The sequence below is a fragment of the Rana temporaria genome, chromosome 8 (assembly GCF_905171775.1).
Source record: "Rana temporaria chromosome 8, aRanTem1.1, whole genome shotgun sequence".
Lineage (NCBI taxonomy): Eukaryota > Metazoa > Chordata > Amphibia > Anura > Ranidae > Rana > Rana temporaria.
The window spans coordinates 42,757,097-42,772,636 of NC_053496.1; the positions used below are offsets into that span (position 1 = coordinate 42,757,097).

At 41.8% G+C, this 15,540-nt stretch overlaps 1 protein-coding gene across 5 annotated transcripts in view; it reads left to right on the top strand.

Moving 5' to 3' along the window:
- Positions 1–15,540, top strand: part of SORCS1 (sortilin related VPS10 domain containing receptor 1) — an 834,705-nt gene that overhangs the window by 559,935 nt on the left and 259,230 nt on the right. For all 5 annotated transcript variants that reach the window (XM_040361653.1, XM_040361650.1, XM_040361655.1 and 2 more), the window contains exon 8: positions 2,585–2,674. In XM_040361653.1, coding sequence (XP_040217587.1) covers positions 2,585–2,674 — 90 coding nt within the window. The remainder of the gene's footprint in view (positions 1–2,584; positions 2,675–15,540) is intronic.

Below are 15,540 nucleotides of genomic sequence, written 5' to 3' on the forward strand. Positions count from 1 at the left end.
GTCAGTGACCTACAGTGCACATTAGTGCCCTACAGTGTCATCAGTGAGTGCTCATTAGTGCCACTACAGTTTACAGTGCCCTATTATTTGAAATAAAGGAATATACCATATGCATCAAGTGTCAATACAAGTCCACAGCGCTATCAGAATATACTAATATTCAAATCTAAATACATCTAAGTGTACAATGTGATATCACAATTATAAGTGAATAAACTCATAAAAAATGCAAGCATGCAAATTAATGAAATCAAATGAAAAGCTTTGTGTAATAACAGATCGCTGCACACTTCAAATCTTTAGCTGAAGACAACAGTGGTCACGGCGGACCCTCGATCAACTAGACACTCTCACCGCAATCCTTGGCACAGCACCCCACTCAAACGATACTTCTTAACTCGGAACTCCAAAGCAGCTTAGAGTTGGCTGCAGCTAGTCCTAGATGTAACTTGGTACTTCAGACATGGATTAGGCCACGCCCCTAGCTGCAGCCAACTCTAAGCTGCTTTGGAGTTCCGAGTTAAGAAGTATCGTTTGAGTGGGGTGCTGTGCCAAGGATTGCGGTGAGAGTGTCTAGTTGATCGAGGGTCCGCCGTGACCACTGTTGTCTTCAGCTAAAGATTTGAAGTGTGCAGCGATCTGTTATTACACAAAGCTTTTCATTTGATTTCGTTTGTGAGTGCAATTTTTGGAGGTTTCTTTGAGTGTTTTAATTAAACTGGTCTTACGTTTTTACACTATTGTGCACTTCTCCTTTTTTTGCATTGCAATTTGGAACATCTGTGAATCTTTTGATTACAAGCTCGTTAGCCAAACACGAGAGTGGGAGGCATAGTATTGTGGTGAGTTTCCATTGTGAGGGGGGATTGGAGCACTGAACACTGAGGTGTGGTGGAAGCCCTGGAAGATTGGATCAACTATATTTAGTTATATGGACTTTCCTCTTAATACTTCACGTTTTTTTTGTAGCATCACAGACTTTTTTTCATTTAATTTGCATGCTTGCATTTTTTATGAGTTTATTCACTTATAATTGTGATATCACATTGTACACTTAGATGTATTTAGATTTGAATATTAGTATATTCTGATAGCGCTGTGGACGTGTATTGACACTTGATGCATATGGTATATTCCTTTATTTCACATATTATTTATTTAAACAGCAGCTAGGCCGCTTCAACTTCTTTCCATACAGGCGCAGTAGTGGGTTATCAGTTGGGCGCAGTTTGATACCCCAGTCATTTCAGTGCCCTATTATTGCTCATCAGTGACACTACTGTGCCCTATTAGTGCTCATTGGTGCCCAATAGAGCACATCAGTGCCCATCAGTGAGTGCTCACCAGTGCCACCCTATCATCAGCACCCATAAGTGCCATAAAAAATGTGTAAAACAATTCATAAATAAAGGCGGTTTTTATTTTCTTTCCACATTTTCCAAAAACTTGTGGGGAAAAAATGACACGACTCATTATGCCTCATATTATGTACGCTGGGGTGTTTGTATTCCAAAATGGGGTAATTTTGTAAGCATTGCCATTGTCCTGGTGCTCCAGGGCCTTCAAAAGTGTAATAGGTAGTCAAGAAATTAGATGTGTAATTTATGTTCCTAAAACACCTGACGTTGCTCATTGCATGTTGGGCCTCTGTATATGGCCAGGCTGTGAAAAAGTCTCACACATGTGGTATTGTCATACTCAGAGGAGGAGTAACAGAATGTGTTTTGGGGTGTAGTTGCAAGTATGCAGACGCCATGTGAGAGAAAATAAACAGTTAATGTGACAATTTTGTGGGGAAAAAAAATCGTAATTTTCTGGGAAAAAATGACAACCTCAAAAACTCACTAGGCCTCTTACTAAATACCTTGGAATGTCTACTTTAAAATAGGACATTTGGGGGGTGGGGGGTTGTACTTTCCTGGCTTGTTAGTGTCTTGAGAAATGAGATCAGTAGATCAGGTGTAATCAATTTTCCATGATTGGCACCATAGCTTGTAGACTCTGTAACCTTCACAAGCACCAAATAATATACACTAATATGAGTTATTTTTGACAAATATATGTAGCAGTATACATTTTGGTCAAAACTTATGGAAAAAAAATAGTAATTTGCTAAATTTTATAACAGAAACAAAGACAAATTCATTTTTTACACATTTTTCTGTCTTTGTTTTATTTATAGTGCAAAAAAAAAAAAAAAAAAAAAACAGTGGTGATTAAATACCAACAAAAGAAAACGCTATTTATGTGAAAAAAATGACACCAATTTCATATGGGTACAGTGTTGCATGACTGAATAATTGTCATTCAAAGTGTGAGAGTGCTGATAGCTGGAAATTGGCCTGGTTAGGAAGGGCCCAGTAGGGAAGTGGTTAATGATAAAAGATGTAACTTTTCTGACAAATGAAACTATTGCTGTATATTGTGACATGTTAGGAATTTATTTGTGCAGATTTGTAAAGCTACTGACAGGTCTACTTTAAGTCTCTTATTGGCCCAGGGATGTTTACATTGCTCTGACCTTCCCATAGTTACATTTTATCTATGAGATTATTAATACCTTTCTGTTCTTTGTTTTACACAGCTGACCTCTGGGGGGCGCCCACATTACTACGTGTCCTACAGAAGGGAACCATTTTCACAGATGAAACTGCCCAAGTATGCTCTACCCAAGGTACTGTGATCACTGGAAAATTTCCATATTACTAAACGACATTCAATTATCAATGTAATGCATATTAAAGGGGTAGTAAAGGTTTGTTTTTTATTTTCTAAATAGGTTCCTTAAAGCTAGTGCATTGTTGCTTCACTTACCTTTTCCTTCGATTTCCCTTCAAATTTTTTTTTTCTTTGTCTGAATTTCTCACTTCCTGTTCCTTCTCAGTAAGCTTGCCCCATCATCCGAGCTGTTCTGGCTGGAGGTTAGTAATTTTGCTTGCCCACTCTCTTGGGACTACATCCCTGCGGGGAGACAGTCCCAAGGGAGGGGGCGAGCATGCTGGCTAACCCCCAGCCAGAATGGCTCAGATGATGGGGGCAAGCTTACTGAGGAGGAACAGGAAGTGAGAAATTCAGACAAAGAAAAAAATACAAATTTAGAAGGGAAATCGAAAAGGTTAGTGAATCAACAATGCACTAGCTTAAAGGAACCCATTTAGAAAATAAAATCCAAACCTTTAAAACCCCTTTAACTGAATAGTTTACATTCCAAACAAGATTTTCTATTGTCATCAAAAACATACAACTTTTCAGCATTTACATGGCTGAACAAAATGGTTAATTGGAGCCTTTACATTTTTTTTTTTTTATAGTGGATACTGCTACTTGTTATACACTGTGAGGTTTCTCCATACAGCTGCTTGTATTTTACTATCCATTCATAAATGAAGGTGATGGTGTAAATCTTGTGTCCTGCCGCTTTAAGCAGGGAACGCTGTGATTGATGCAGAGGCCAGTCACATGACTTTGATAGGCCCCACTTAACCATGCTTAGCTCCCAGGTTTTTTTTCATTCATTCATTGTTCCACTAGCTTCTGAGTCCAAAAGCCATAAAAGCCATAAATTCCATAGTGCCCTGTACACCTGTAGGGCAGATCACTTGGTCTCATTGTCCATAGCTTTTTTTTTTTTTGATGAGCAAGTTCACTTGGACTACATTTTTGGCAGTCTGGCAAATCTAAAATTACTGGACCAAATCTGCTTTATAACTGATAAAAGGTTCTTTTAATCCTGCCAATCTCTTTCAAGATATGTTAATCCTTTCACATCTAATCTCTTAATTTGGCCATACACATAGCATTTTGATAAAACATTTCCATTTTTTTTTTCTTTTTGCAAAATTGTAGAATCAAATTGTAGAATCAAAGACATAAAATGATCATTTTATTGTCCATAAAAACATGAGATAAAAAATTGCCTTGAATGAACTAAAATGGAAAAATATGCCCATCAGATTTTAAAGCTGTTGCCATAGTTTTGATCCATTGTCTATTTGGTCTTTCAATAAACTGTATTGTTGTGTCTATTTTATATGCTCAGTTTTGTATTCACAAATGACCAAATCTGGGTGATCTATTGAAGTTGTGGGTGGTAGATTGTTTAGTTTCTGATGATTATATGCAATTCTATTTTTGATTCCAGGTTGAGCGCAAGTGATTATAAATGAATGAACGCTGCACCACATATGACTGGTCTAAAGCAGACCTTGCACTTCAGCAAGGTCCACTTATTCATTGTAACCCTCTTCCTGTAATGCTACATAATAGTTCAGAAACAATTTGGGGATGGAAAAACTGTTAGAAAATAAACTCACTTTTCCCCGACTTGTATACAGTAGTATGGAGCAAGCCCGGACTGGGCCAAAAAATAGGTTTGGGCATTTTAGACTGAGCAGCCCATTTTTTCTCTAAAATTACAAATAATGACAACTACCAGTTTCTCAATGTCTGTTACTTATATTTACCTTTCTTTATTCACTGTTGCAGCAGACAGAGACCCACGGGTCGTAGGGCTGCAACTAACGATTATTTTTATAATCGATCAGTTGGCCGATTATTGTTTTGATAAATCGGATAATAGCCTTAAAAAAAAATAGATTTTTTAAATTTTTTGGGGTCAATTTGTTGTTGGGCAGATTACAAAATACAAATTGCTGCAAAAACACATTACATGCTTTTCTGCAGCTTCTCCATTGAAGTATATTGAACCAAAAAAAAAAAAAAGCACCGTTTTGCGTTAAAAAGTCCTTGCCCTTTCCAAATACGCAGCAGCTGAAAAAAATCATGGATGTGAACGTGTCCCATAGGAAAAAATATAAATGAACTGTAGTGTGTTTCTGCAAAAAAACATAGGTGTGACCCCAGGCCTGAGATGTTTAGTAACATAATGGGGTTAACTACTTGGTAACCGCCCTATAGCCGAAATACGGCTACAAGGCGGTTCCCTAACTCTAGGAGGGCGTCAATATACGTCCTCCCAGAGAGTCCCAATTGCGCGCCCGAGCGGGCGCGCACACGCGATCACCGGCGCTCGGCGGGTCCACGGGACCCGCAGCAACACGGATCGCGGTAAGGAGCCAATGGAAGCGGCTCCTTACCACGTGATCGCGCCGTCCAATTGGACGGCGCGATCACTTGTAAACAAACCGGCGTCATGTAATGACGCCGGTTCCTCCCTCTCCTCTCTGTACCATTCGGTACAGTGTGAGAGGAGAGGGAGGGGGGGGATCGGGCGGCAGCAGCAGCTGCCGCACTGTGGGCTGGATCTGTGACAATTGCAGTCACAGATCCAGCCATCCCTGCGCAATACTCTGCAAAATAAAAATAATGATGAGTGCAATGATGAGTGCAATACTCTGCAATACCCCACCCCATACTCTGCAATACCCCACCCCATACTCTGCAATACCCACCCCCCATACTCTGCAATACCCACCCCCTCATACTCTGCAATACCCACCCCCCCATACTCTGCAATACCCACCCATACTCTGCAATACCCCCCCCCATACTCTGCAATACCCCCCCCCCCATACTCTGCAATACCCCCCCCATACTCTGCAATACCCCCCCATACTCTGCAATACCCCCCCCATACTCTGCAATACCCCCCCCATACTCTGCAATACCCCCCCCATACTCTGCAATACCCCCCCATACTCTGCAATACCCCCCCCATACTCTGCAATACCCCCCATACTCTGCAATACCCCCCCCATACTCTGCAATACCCCCCCATACTCTGCAATACCCCCATACTCTGCAATACCCCCCCATACTCTGCAATACCCCCCCAATACTCCGCAATACCCTCAATACTCCAATACCTTGCAATACGTCGCCTATGGGGATTTTTAAGTAGCAACGTTTGGCGCAATTTCACGAGCGTGTGCAATTTTGAAGGGTGACATGTTGGGTATCTATTTACTCGGCGTAACTTCATCTTTCATATTATGCAAAAACATTGGGCTAACTTTACTGTTTTGTTTTTTTTTAAGCACAAAACTGTTTTTTTTTTTAAAAACACGCGTTCAAAAAATTGCTGCGAAAATACCGTGCAAGATAAAAAGTTGCAACAACCGCCATTGTATTCTCTAGGGTCTTTGAAAAAAAAGCATATATAATGTTTTGGGTTTCTATGTAATTTTTTAGCAAATAAATGATGATTTTTACATGTAGGAGAGAAATGTCAAAATTGGCCTGGGTGCTCCAGAACGCCGGATGGTGCTCCCTGCATGTTGGGCCTCTCTATGTGGCCACGCTGTGTAAAAGTCGCACACATGTGGTATCGCTATACTCGGGAGGAATAGCAGAATGTGTTTTGGGGTGTAATTTGTAGTATGCATATGCTGTGTGTGAGAAATAACCTGCTAATATGACAGAAACTAGATTTATTTTTATTTTTTTACAGAATTTTCAGTCTTTTTTCTTTTATAGCGCAAAAAATAAAAACCGCAGAGGTGATCAAATACCACCAAAAGAAAGCTCTATTTGTGGGAAAAAAAGGACAAAAATTTCAGATGGGTACAATGTTGTATGACTGAGTAATTGTCATTCAAATTGTGAGAGCACCGAAAGCTGAAAATTGGTCTGGTGATTAAGGGGGTTTTCGTGCCCAGTGGTCAAGTGGTTAAAAAAATAAAAATAAGTACAAAAAGAGCAAATAATCGCTACTGTAAGGGGCTCTTTTTTTTTTACTGTGGGACACTGAAAGCAATATTTACAGTAGCGATTTGCTTTCTTGTACTATAAAGGGCTAATTTTAGTTTTTTGTAACCCCATTATGTTACTGGCCGATTAATCGATTAATTTCATAATCGATTAGTTGTCGATTAATCGATTAGTTGTTTCGGCAGCTGATCATAGAGGCAGACAAAGACCAGAACTGCTCTCTATGGCAGAAGCTTGTCTTTCCGTGCAACTTTATTGAGGTCACTGACACATAGGCTGAAGCTCCAAGGCAATGGTGCACCATAGGAGTTGTATCCTGGGTGATGCTTCATGTGTGTGTATCTATGATATGTCTACGGTGCCAGCACACTGCTCCATGTCTATCCTATGACATGCGGCCTGGGGCCCACCGGGGAAAATCCCTGGTACCTTATGGCTAGTCCGGGCCTGGTGCAGTGGATGACGCCAACCTCCTGCCAACAAGATCCTTGAGAGTAACCGAAACCTCAAGAGAAGATGCTGCATGCTGAAAGTGCTTCTTATGAGGTCTGAGCTACTCAACATTCTCCAAGATCTGCCTGGAAAGAGGATGATGTCAACCTCACCCAGGTTCTGCAGGAGGTATTCGTAGAAAGTTAATGTAATTAAAAGTATATGATCTAGCTTTTCCAACACAGTTTTTTTTTTGCAATTCCATCTGGCATTTGAGGAAGAGGGAGTAGGAGGCACATTGAATAAGTCTACACCATCACTGGGGTGAAAGGTCAACATTAACGGCCTGTGTTGATAAACTTTCAGCTTGTTCCTGAGATTTGTTCAAAATTCATTGACAGGTGCATTTGATGTACTACTGACTTTGAATTTGACCTGCTTCAAGTTGGCTTTGCATCCCTATAGACATGTATGGAAATGCAAAACCCATTTGAAGCAAAAAAAATCCAGTCAACACAGGTCCTTAGGCGGCGTACAGACGACCGGACAGTCGGACCGTTTTCAGCGGACATGTCCGCTCGGAGATTTCTGTATGATGGTTGTACACGCCATCATACAGAAATCCGCGTGGACAGACAGCGCGGTGACGTGGCCATGTCTTCGCCGCGACGATGACGCGCGACGTGTGCGACCCTGGAAGGTCCATGCTTCCACGCATGCATCGAATCACTTTGACGCATGCGAGGGATGGCGGCCGATCGGACATATCCGGTGAGTCTGTACGGACGACCGAACATGTCCGACGGACATGGTTCCAGCGGACATGTTTCTTAGCATGCTAAGAAACATTTGTCCGCTGGAAACCTGTCCGATCCGCAGGACATTTGTCCGGTCGGCCGTACAGACGACCAAACATGTCTGCTGAAACTGGTCAGCGGACCAGTTTCAGCAGACATGTTCGGTCATGTGTACGAGACCTTAGACACCCAAGCAATATTTCTATATTAAGTCATATTTAAAGTGGCGCTTCACCCCCTCCTTCCCTGCAATCTTCTGGGACACGTCACAGGTCTCAGAAGACTTTAGGACCATTGGCAATGTGCAGCGTGGCTCGCACAGTGGGCACCCGGATTTGAAGCTGCAAGCTGTGAAAGCCAGGAGCCCACAGTTAAGATGCCAGGGACAGAAGATAGGAAGTGAAAACGGCTGGGGTGAGCACAGAGCTGGATCGTTGGACAGGTGAGTATCTGTTTATTAAAAGCTAGCAGCTACAGTTTTTTTTTTACACAGAAGACTGGAGCTTCTCTTTAACAATGGGGGAGCGCATGTGGCTATACATGAATTAAAGTTGCTCTAAGTATGGTGGGTCTAATGCATGTCAACAAGGTCCACTTATTAGTGTAACTCCCCTTTCTGTAACACTGTGTAAAAGTGCAGAAACAACCATTGGATGGAAATATTGGTAGATAATATATTAATATATTCACTTTTCCCCGACTTCCATAGTGCAGAGGGTGATACCAACCTCCTGCTGAGGGGATCCCTGAGAATATTAAGTAGGCCAAACCTCAAGAGAAGATGTTGTGTGCTGAAGGTCTTCTTATGAGATCTGAGCTACTCAATGTTCTCCAAGATCTGCCTGGAAAGGGGATGATATAAACCTCACCCAGTTGTTGAGGAAGCAAGCCGTAGAAAGGTCTAGCTTTTCCAATACAAGTTTTTTTTGCACTTTCACCTAGTGTTTCAGGAAGAGAGAGGAGGAGGCACATTGAAAAAGTCTATCTTGTCACTGAAATGCAAGGTCAACTTTAATGGCCTGTGTTGACGTGCTTTGGGCTTCTGTTGATAATATCAGTTTGAGATTTTTCTGAGACCACTCAGAATTCATTGACATGTGCACAGGTTGACCTACTTATGACTTGAATCTAACCTGCTTCAACATGGCTTTGCATCACCATAGATTTGTATGTAAATGCAAAACCTTTTTGAAGCCAAAAAAAGTAAAAAGCCCATCAACACATACTTTTAGCCACTTAAGCAATATTGCCATATTGAGTCATCTTTAATAATGGAGGACATGTTGCCTTTATAACACCCTTATACTTTATCAGTGTAAAGTAATGACTTCCATTAATAACTTTAATAATCAGTTTTTAAAGAAGGCACAAGGGAAATACAGTCAGCAAAATTATAAGGCATCTGTTAAGAGCTTAAAACACTCTTCAACATTATTGCAAGCAAGTTTGCGAAATTGGTTGTTTGGCTGAGTAAGTACTGCATGTACTACATAAATTACAATTCAAAGTGTAAAAAAAAAAGAAGCCTGTAGTTATTTTACCATCAGCTACAGTACATCAGCAGGCGAGGTATCACGAGAGCAACACAGAGGCAATAGTTTAAGGGGATGTCTGTCCGCAGCCAGTATTCTAGTTTTGGGTGAATCACGCCACGTTCAATAAACTTCTGTCTTCACGTAATTCTCAAGGACTCCAGAGGGGAGATCCAGGGGATGGCAACTTATCCAGCTTTATCCAGAGTGATGGTTTTATGATTTCCCGCTGCAGGGTGTGCAGAAATAAATATAGATGCCAGCAGTAGCGGGGTGACACCATTTCTGAGAAGAACACCAACAAGCAAGATGTGTTACAGCTAAGTGGAGGGGGACATGTGTGTACAAGATGTTAGCAGGTGAATAAAATGATCAAATCATCTAAACAAAGAAATATTTGTATTTATTTATTATGAGTACTTATATAGCTCTGTCAATTGACGTAGTGCTTTACATAAATATTGTATATTCACATCAGTCCCTGCCCTAAGGAGCTTGGGACCTAAGGTCCCAAACTTACATTCATACATATACATACAAGGGCCAATTTAGACAGGAGCCAAATACAGTATACAAGCAAAATCAAAAAAGTCTCTGTGCTACCAAAAACAAACTACAAAATGAAAAAAAAAAATGATATGCAAATATTAATACATATATTTTGGTTGTAGTCTCTAGTGTTATGTTCCCAAACCAATTGAAAGTCTCTAATGTGAAAAACCATGCAACCAAACAAACTATATATGTCATAAGTGTCCAAATATTCAACCCAAAAAAGTCCCAAAATGTCTTCTTCTGTGAGTATCAGTAATTCATATTATATGATTAAAAGATCACCACCAGAAACATATGCTCAAGTACCTTGTCACCATGTTGATGGGGACAAGGGCCTCTTCCCCACAACCCTGGACTGTGGTTGTGAGTGGTCTGCATATAGGGGGTTTATCAGAATCTCATCTAGCTTTTCAGATCAGATCCCGCCCCCACCCCCCATATTAATGAGTAGGGGTACATTGTAACCCTACTCATTCACCCAAAAAAAAGTGTCAAAAAGAAATAAAAACATATACACAGTCTGACAATTAAAAATAAAAAACAATGTACTTCGATGTACTGTGGATCCATCATCAATCACAATGCCTGTCACACCGCCAGACCATAAAAAAGAAAAAAAAACTCAGCCCGTGATGAAGGCTAACCGCTGACTGCCTGCTCCACCGTTTGACAGTTTTTAAATAAGTAAGGGACAGGGCCACCTAGCGATGTCACCTTGAAGCACCGCACCCACGTGACATCACCAACCCAGCATGCACCGATTGGTGACGTCACAGGGGCGTGGTGCCATTAGTTGGCCCCTTACCTATTTAAGAACTGTCAGATGTCAGAGCAGGCAGATGGCAGTTAGCCTTCATCATGGGTGGAGCATTTTTTTTCCTTTGTATCTGGCGATGTGGCGGCCATCGTGATTGACAATGGATCTACATTGGGGGACATTGTTTTTTTTTTATTAAAGGAATTGTCAAAATCTGTTTGTGTGTGTTTATTACTATTTGATGGGTTTTTGGTGAATGAGTAGGAGTAATGTGTTCCTCATATTTATTCACATAGGGGGGCCGGGATTAAGGCCCCCCTTGTAAACTTTATACGGCCAATAACTTGCATATAAGCCTTCAAAATGGGGACTTTTGATTTTCAAGTTCTGTCCCATAGACTTTAATAGTTTGTGGTTTGGGTGCAAACTTTTTACATGTTCTGTTGCGACCCAAACTAGTCCCCAGTTTTGCCACCTTGAACACATGAGTGTTAGTGCCCTGGTTCTGCAACCTCCCAGGGCATGTAACGTGTTCCAGCAGGCTGTGGGAGGGGAAAGGGTAGAGCAAGGGGTGTCATCTCCACCTAGAATGGAATTGCAGAAGTGAGTTGATCACATCATCCTTCTTGATGACAGTAGCCAAGCAAGGAAAATCAGTGGAAAATTACCAAGAAAGACCAAAAATTCAATGAGAAGAAGGGACTCAAGAGTAGGCAGCAATGGTATGATAGAAAACCTGGATAGAAATGCTAATCTCTTGAAGGAAGCCACAGCCCAGCTTTTACTGTAATGTCAATGTATGATAATGTTGTTTTCTATAGGTTCTCTAGTGATAGCACTTTAACTTTCAAAACTAAAATCTTGGGTTCCGTTATTACCAATGACACCATGTTTATAGAGCCTGTACATTCTTGGTTTTTGTGTGGGTTGCCATCTACATTACAGAGACACTCTGGTATGTTAACTAGCTTCCACTGAAAATTCTACTACTTTCTGCACATGTGCCAATGTGGTAGAGTCATTAGATTGTTAATTTGTAGAGGTAGATGTCAGAGGTCTTGTCAGGAAAGGGTTCACCCGTTGGTGGCGCTGTCGGTCTCTTGGATCGCAGTACCAGTGTCCACCAGCGGGTGACTTCCTACACTCAGGACCTGTAGTGAGAGGACTCACCTGCTGGTGGCACTGTTGGATCCTTGGGCCTTAGTACTGGTGTCCACCAGTGGGTGTCACGGAAGCATGAATCAGACGTACAACAACGGATAAATGAAATAGAAGGCTTTATTAAAAACCAAATAGCAAGGTTAAAGTCCAAACGGATGATCAAACAGTCAGCAGAGTCTTCCACCAGAGCCAGGGTCGATAGCCAGGAATGGGAGTCAGCCAAGCCGGAGTCCGTAGTCAGAGAGAGGTGGTGAAACGAAGCCGGGGATCAGGAGCCAGAAGGATAGTCCGAACGAAGCCGGGGATCAGGAGCCAGAAGGATAGTCCGTGGAAGCCGGGTTGGTAACCAAGATCAAGCAGCACAATCACAGGAGAGTGTAGACGAGGAGGCCCAAGCAAGGGAATGCTGCAGCAGCCCTCATATAAATATGCTGAGCATCCAGCTCCTCTCAGTGGGAAGGAGGAACCACAGGGTGTGGTAAGTTATAAGAACCCCAAGAAGCAAGATGGCTGCCAGCACATGTCAGTGATAAGAAGCCTGCAAGGAGGTAAGACCATGACAGCGGGTGTATCCCGGCAGTGTGGAGCAGACAGCACCTCCTGCGCTCAGGTGTTACTTGAGACCAATTACAGAGATTCACATAAATACCCGGCTGATGATTGCTCCCATCACCTTGGTATCGTTCTTGTGCCCTGACCTGCTACCTGATCCTGATCCCTGTTACCTGTGTACCTGACCCGGTCTCCCTGTCCTCATCCCCATCCGGTCCCACCTGTTATCTTGTATCCCTGCCCTCCAGCCTGTTCCATCCATCCTCTCCCTGTCCCGTTGTTCCTCACCCCATCTGCTCATCTCCTGTCAATGACCCTGGCCTGGCTAACGTTTGTGATTCTGGAATTGCCCTTTGTTATTTGCTGATCTTCTGTGTATGACCCTGGCCTGGCTACGTGTATGATTTTGGTACTTCCCTTTGGCTGTATATAATTATCTGTTGTCTGTGGGTTTCTGTTGGTTGGTTGAGCGATATTCGTATTTGGGGTGTTTCCTTATTTACCACTTATCTTTAATAAACTTTATATTATTCACCTTACATGCGTTTTGGTTTCCTCTTTGCAATCCACACAGTCTGGTCACACCTGGTTTATGACAGGTCGACCTAAAGTGCTGGAGAGAAGTTTGAGTATTACCTACTGTAAATAAGTTGAATAAATACAGTATATTGTTGCCTTTCAAACAGTACATCTCCAATACTGCTCTGGTAGCAAATTGGTTAATTTGTAACGTCACAAGGGTATCACAGTGAGGTGCATTCTTCCCAGCTCTTCTTACAACCTCGTTATTATATTAGCTAATCCGAACCACCTGGAACAATGATTCACAATGATTCACTTGCAGTGAAAACCATTTTCTCTGCCCGACACCTGCCAGGTCACAGCTTGCTGCACTGCGCGGTCCCGTTATTTTGTCATTTATCAAAAGCATAACTTGCAAGTGTGTCTATTTCTTTGTGTTGTCCTTCGCTGCATCATTTATCTTGAAAAATTACTGGAAGATATCTACAGATTCATCCATTTTTCAGATGCATCTATCCCAAAGGATGGAGCACTGTCATTAATCTGATTCTTTAAATCGACCTGCGTCTAACAAGGCAGCATCTTTGGGTCTATGCTACGAAAATGAAAGTTTAATTTATTTACTGTACTGGAAGCTTTATGTCCATCGGATGGTTTAAGACTGCAATGACTAAACATGAAAAGGATTTCCTTAAAACTTCTTAGGTGTCAAAATGTATTCCTGGTCACCAGGTGAATGACGGGTAGCCAAATTGAGCCTTGAGGCGAGGAGAGTGGGCATTTTGCTACCAACCTGACCTCCACACTTTTTAATTTTCTTTGAGTTTTGGATAGCGAGGCGAAGGTTAAGAAACTCTGTCATGCCTTGTACACACGATCGTTTTTTCCGGCGGTAAAAAGTCCACCGGGAACACCGAGGGGAAAACTGAGAGCCTGCTCATTAGCTTTTTCCCCCTACACACGGCTGGGTTTCCCGGCAGGAAAACTGCCATGAGAGCTTTGGTCGGGAAACCCAGCCGTGTGTATGCTCCACCGCAGGTTTTCCCCATAGGTAAACTCCCGGCTTAAAAGCCACTGGGAATCCCGGCGGGAAAAAAGAGAACATGTTCTAATTTTTCCTGGCGGTTTTCCTGTTGGGAACACTGCGATGAATCATACACACGGCCGGTTTTCCCAGCAAAAAGCTGTCATGGCAGTTTTCCCAACAGTAAAACCGGTCGTGTGTACGAGGCATCATGGCTTTATTGCTACAAAATAGAACAAAAAACACTAGAATACTAGAAAACAAAGAATATTGCTCAAATTAGACTAAATCAAATGTATAAGAGATAGGCTAATGTCCCACAACATATATAAATGATGTAGAAATTCTTCCGATAGGTATCAAAGTGGATGAATTTGAATCCTATGAGGCGTGCTTGGTATCCAATAACTAGTCTCTCAGAACTCTCACCTTACTAGATGTAATAGCTTGCATTGATTGGATAATTCGACCTTAAACAGAATGGTCCCCCAGCAACCGCTTCAGATCTCTCCAGCTCTAGTGTGGCTTCAGCTGCTAACTTTCACTAGCCCGGCAAGCCGCTGTTCCTTCCACGAAAGTACCCTGATATACTCCAATATGGGATAAAAAGGTTGGGAAGGGAAGAAAGGGAAGCTTCCAATAGTGTAGTACGTTAAAATAATATAAATGTGTTTATTAAGTACTCACAGGGTAGACTCTTACATTAAAAATAATGAAAACAAGCAAAATACAAAGATTGCAGTGTTTCCAGTGCCTTCTTACGTCACTTCCGGTTTGTGTCAGCCTACAGCCTACAGCCACTCCCTGCGCGTTGCGTCACACTCCTGATTTCTTCAGGGAAACTAAATTGGTTGTTCAATCTATGCTTATATCTCGTGTGAACCGGAGTATATCAGGGTACTTTCGTGGAAGGAACAGCGGCTTGCAGGACTAGTGAAAGTTAGCAGCTGTAGCCACACTAGAGCTGGAGAGATCTGAAGAGGTTGCTGGGGGACCATTCTGCTTAAGGTCAGATTATCCAATCAATGCAAGCTATTACATCTATTAAGGTGAGAGTTCTGAGAGACTAGTTGTTGGATACCAAGCACACCTCACAGGATTCTAATTCATCCATTTACTTTGATACCTATCGGAAGAATTTCTACATTATTTATGGATGTTGTGGGACATTAGCCTATCTCTTATACATTTAATTTTGTCTAATTTGTGCACTGTTCTTTTGCACTTATTTCATTTTTGGACATTTGCACACCCCTGCAGGGGGTATTCTAGTGTTTTTTTTACACCTATCTCCTCCTCCTTCTCCTTCCTTTTTCTTCCTTCTTCTTCTTTATCATCTTCATCTTCTTTTTCTTCATCTTCCTTCTTCTTCTGTGTTCTTCATCTTCTTTCTTCTTCTGTGTTCTTCATCTTCCTTCTTCTTCTTCTTCTGTGTTCTTCATCTTCCTTCTTCTTCTGTGTTCTTCATCTTGCTTCTTCTTTTTCTTCTTCTTTGTCATCTTCATCTTCTGTGTTCTTCATCTTCCTTCTTCTTCTGTG